Source organism: Elephantulus edwardii, unplaced genomic scaffold, assembly GCF_000299155.1.
Source record: "Elephantulus edwardii isolate Elephantulus edwardi_28Jun2011 unplaced genomic scaffold, EleEdw1.0 scaffold00126, whole genome shotgun sequence".
NCBI lineage: Eukaryota > Metazoa > Chordata > Mammalia > Macroscelidea > Macroscelididae > Elephantulus > Elephantulus edwardii.
The window spans coordinates 6,409,626-6,413,946 of NW_006399876.1; the positions used below are offsets into that span (position 1 = coordinate 6,409,626).

The following is a 4,321-nucleotide window of genomic DNA, read 5'->3' on the forward strand; positions in this document are numbered from 1 at the left end:
AGCGGGGAGGCGTTCACGCTCACCCTCTTCCAGCGGGGAGGCGTTCACACTCACCCTCTTCCAGCGGGAGGCGTTCACACTCACCGTCTTCCAGTGGGAAGGTGTTCTCACACACGTTACGCAGACTCACACACTTCTCTCTCCCGTGCACGCAGTCGCAGATGTCCACATGGACCCTGCATTCACAACCCCCCCCACACACACACCCAGTCACACTGCCTACACAGCAGATTCTACCCCCTGTGGCCCCATCATCATCTGCAGATGTGGTGACAGCTGAGCCTGGTGGAGGAAGGTGGTAGGAAGCCTGGGTTTTGAGAGAGACCTGGGGTGTCAGCCACCCGGGCTTGTGTGGTCACGATGAGGCCACTCCACCTGGTGGCCTCCTTTTCTGCCCTTGAAGGGTGGGGTCCCACTTTTCAGTTGCCAGCTGAACACGTGACCGTTCAAACTACCCAGGCCCTCAGGTGTTAGGAAATCAGGGTGAAAGCAGCGTCGCCCCTTCCGAGAGTGACAGGAATGTAGTCCTTGTTTATCTCTGTCCTTTTACTATTTTTCTATTTACAACATTCTAATACAAATTCGAACATATTCTTTCAATTTCCCTCACCCTTCCACCCATCAGATTGTACACTCCAATGATTAATCCCCTCTTCCCCCTGCACATCCACATCCCTCTGCTTCCAGCCTCTCCCACCCCCCAGATCCTTATATTCATTCTACAATAATGGTCTTATACAATATTTATCCTTGTGGGACTGAGGTAGTTCACTCAATATAATGTTCTCCAGTCCCTCCCAAGTTAGGGAATCATTTACAAAGTTATTGCTCCTGCGTGCGGCAGAGTATTCCATCATGTGAATGGACCCTAATTTCTCGATCCGTTCGTTTGTGGTTGGATATATCTCTGTCCTTTTCAAGCATTTACGACCCGTGAACACGTCTGCTTCCTGTAGGTGGTTTGACAAGTCGTTCACATTCATCGTCTTCAAAAACGGCAAGATGGGCATGAACGCGGAGCACTCGTGGGCGGACGCCCCCATCGTGGGCCACCTGTGGGAGGTGAGTCCTCGCCTCTCCGGCCACCACCGGAAGTTGCTTTTTGTGAGTCCACATGCCAGACTGAACTGGATTTAGTAGTTTGATGGCAACGTCTCACTGTGTCAGGACCACGTGTAAATTAAATCCCAAACCACGGGCCTCCCCGTCTCACTTCTGTGACCACGGCCCCTCCTGACCAGAGATGGCCAGCAGCACCCTGGTTCCAGGGCAGGGCCAACGCTCAGCTCATCCACAAATAACAACCCCTTCCTTCCTCGGTCTCCTGACCTTTCCCTCGCTACCTGGGGGGCTTGAACGTGCAGGGATGTGAGGACAGCCCAGGAGCAGGCACGATCTCCGGCTGCTGCATGTGGGGCAGCTGTGTCCAGGCAGGACTCAGTGACCTCTAACCACAGCAGCGGCAGCCACATGTCAGGCCCAGCAGAAGCAAGTGCTTTGAGGTCTTGGCTCGCAGAATGCGGACCTTCACCACTCGCTCTCTCATTCGGAAGCAGACCTTCACCGCTCACTTTTCCTCTCGTTCTTATTCAGAAGCAGACCTTCACCGCTCACTTTTCCTCTCGCTCTCTCATTCGAAAGCAGACCTTAGCTTTGAGCAGTTCTGGGTTTGCAGAATACTGGGCCCAGAGCACTGGGAACCCACAGCCCCAGCCTTCGGGGGCGGTTTTGGTTAAAAGTTACACAATAGCTGACAAACATAGTTTCATGGTGCCTCTAGCCTCAGTACGTCCAGGAAACCTGGAATCTTTTTTTCTCAGCAAACGACTCACTGCTCTCGAGTTGGAACTGACTCATGGCTGACCCCCTTTTTTGGGAGCCTATAAATGGCCCCGGAGGAGATGACCTCTCCTGCTCTCGAGAAGCGGCTAGAGGATTTGAACCAGTGGAGAGGTGCCCCGTCGGAATTAGCAGGGCAGGTCCCTATGGACGAGGCCACTGGGGTTCCCTCTCAGTTTGCCGACCATCCCTCAGGTGACAGCTTTGGACACAGGCTCGCGTGAGCTGGACTCAGTCAGCAGGGCGGCCGTGGGGTCTTGGGTTCGGGTACACAGGCGGGAGCAGACTTGCTGGGTCACGTGGTGTTCTGTCCCGTTTCGAGGAGGGTGGGGATGCTTGTCCCTTTCACTGACCGTCCTCCCAGGTGCAGGCAGGGTCGCTGATGACGGTAGGTGCCCCGTCAGTGTGTGTCCGCACACAGTCGGTGTGTGTCCACGCTCAGAGTGCACGCTGTGGTGGGAGGAGATATACACACCGACAGCCTGCTCCTGAAGTGGACGGTGACCTCTCTTCCCTGACCGAGGCTGTCTCGGTTGTGAGATGGGGAGTGACAGCTGAGACCTTACCGGTGGCTGTCCCTGGAGTGGATGCTGACCCTCAGCGACCCCGCGTGTGGGGGGCAGAGCTCTGCTTTGTGAGGGTTCCAGTGGTTGGTGTACTGGACGCTCGTTACCAGGTCTTTCTCACAAGGCACTTCTGGGGGACGTGAACATGCAGCCTTTCAGGTAGCTGTAAGTGTTTTCACGTCGCCCCGCCTGGGACTCCAGGTGGCTGTGAGGATGCCGGAAAGTGCTGAGTGATTAATACGGGGTGCCCATTAACTGCCACCCCTGTGAACAAGGGCGCCTTTCCAGACGCTTCTTGCTGACTGTAGTGACCGTCCCCGTGCTCACAATGTCTTCTCTTTGGCAGTACGTCATGTCCACCGACTGCTTCCAGCTGGGCTACACGGACGACGGTCACTGTAAGGGGGACACCAACCCCAACATCCCGTACCCGACCAGGCTGCAGTGGGAGATCCCAGAGGAAGTAAGTCACTGCTGGGCTGTTCCTGTCCCCCGGGTCCTGCCTCGGTTCTCCGCAGAGACACCCCAGGAGGGTGCTTGAGCCAACAGAAACTGCCACCCTGTAGGAGGCCAGAAGCCTGAACTCTGGGCAGCAGCTGGAGGCAGAGGACTTCTCTCTTTGTTGGCTGTTGGGATGGTCTTGATCTTTCAGTGACTGTTGACCATGTTCTTGGGTAATCTCCAGAGGTCTTGGCATCAATCTTTCACAGGATCTAGAAGGTTCTCAGCATAGGAACCCTGGGTCCAAAGGGATGTCTGCTCCCCGCTGTTTGTTCCTTCATGGCACTGAGGTCCCTCTTTCCATAGTTGGGTCTCTCATCTTGTATAAAATTCAGGCCAGACCCCGAGGGAGCGTCCCTTCCATGGGCTGAGGGCTGTGGTCCGAGTACGGTTGTTAACCCCTAATGCCCTTCTGATGGCTTGTCCACATCAGACGACATCGGAGCTGATCACGGCATTCCATAATTTCCCAATGACACAGCTGGGAAGCCGCTGAGAATCAGGGTTCCCCCCACACCTGGACATGTATTTTGGGAGACACAAGTCAATCCATGGAAGGAAGATGAATTTAAACTCTCGCCCCAAACTCTCCACCAGAACTTCCTGTGTGTCCCGGATCTGGCTCAGCTGGGATGGGGTTTTACGAGGGCCTCGTGCTGTTCCGGGTCCGTTGGCACCCGTCGGGGGGCCCTTGTGGATGTGTTTGCTTCCTTCTTTAAGCTTTCAGCTAGGTCAGACTTAGTTCAAACAAGCAAACGGAGAAGCAGTTATAGAGTAACTGATTCCGCCTCCTAGTGACCCCGTGTGTCAGAGTAGGGCTGTTCTGTGGGATTTTTGGTGTCTGAGGTCCTGGACAGAGAGCGTCAGGCCTTCTGGATCTCTTCTGGGAGGCTTCAAACGCCAGCCTTTTGTAAGGAGCCAAGTGCAGTTGCGTTTGGGGACTTCTCAAATGTGGTTACATGTCTGTGAGGTCTCCCAGAGGAAAAGCTGGGGGGAAACGAAATGGAATCCCATAGTTTAGAGCTGAAGTTCTTTTTTTTAAAATTTTTTTTATTATTTTTGTGTGAGTGCACCGTCAAATCAGAGCATCTGGTGGATTCAAACCAAGCGCCTCTGGGATTGTAGTTGCAGCTCCTTACCACTAGGCCACCAGAGCTCCCCTCGGAGCTGAAGTTCTTTTAAATAATTCATTAGTAATTTTTCTAACTTGAAAGTGATTTTTGTTCCCGTCAAGATCCGCAGGTAATTCATTTGGGTGAGGCTTTTGGGGAAGGAAGCTCAGGTTGGAGACCTCAGTCCTTGCTCACCTAACCCGGGTGGGGAGTCGTGGGCCCAGGGACGCCCCTCGAGGTTGTGTGACGTTGTGTGTGTCTCACGCCGTCTCCTCAGCCCGCGTGTGTGTGTCCTGAGCCCCG

The 4,321-nt window shown here is 54.3% G+C and overlaps 1 protein-coding gene across 1 annotated transcript in view; it reads left to right on the forward strand.

The window, feature by feature from the left end:
• CPT1A (carnitine palmitoyltransferase 1A (liver)) overlaps window positions 1–4,321 on the forward strand; it is a 45,639-nt gene that overhangs the window by 26,870 nt on the left and 14,448 nt on the right. Inside the window, exons 11-12 of the mRNA XM_006893235.1 lie at window positions 957–1,062; window positions 2,752–2,868. Of these exons, the coding sequence (XP_006893297.1) occupies window positions 957–1,062; window positions 2,752–2,868 (223 nt within the window). The remainder of the gene's footprint in view (window positions 1–956; window positions 1,063–2,751; window positions 2,869–4,321) is intronic.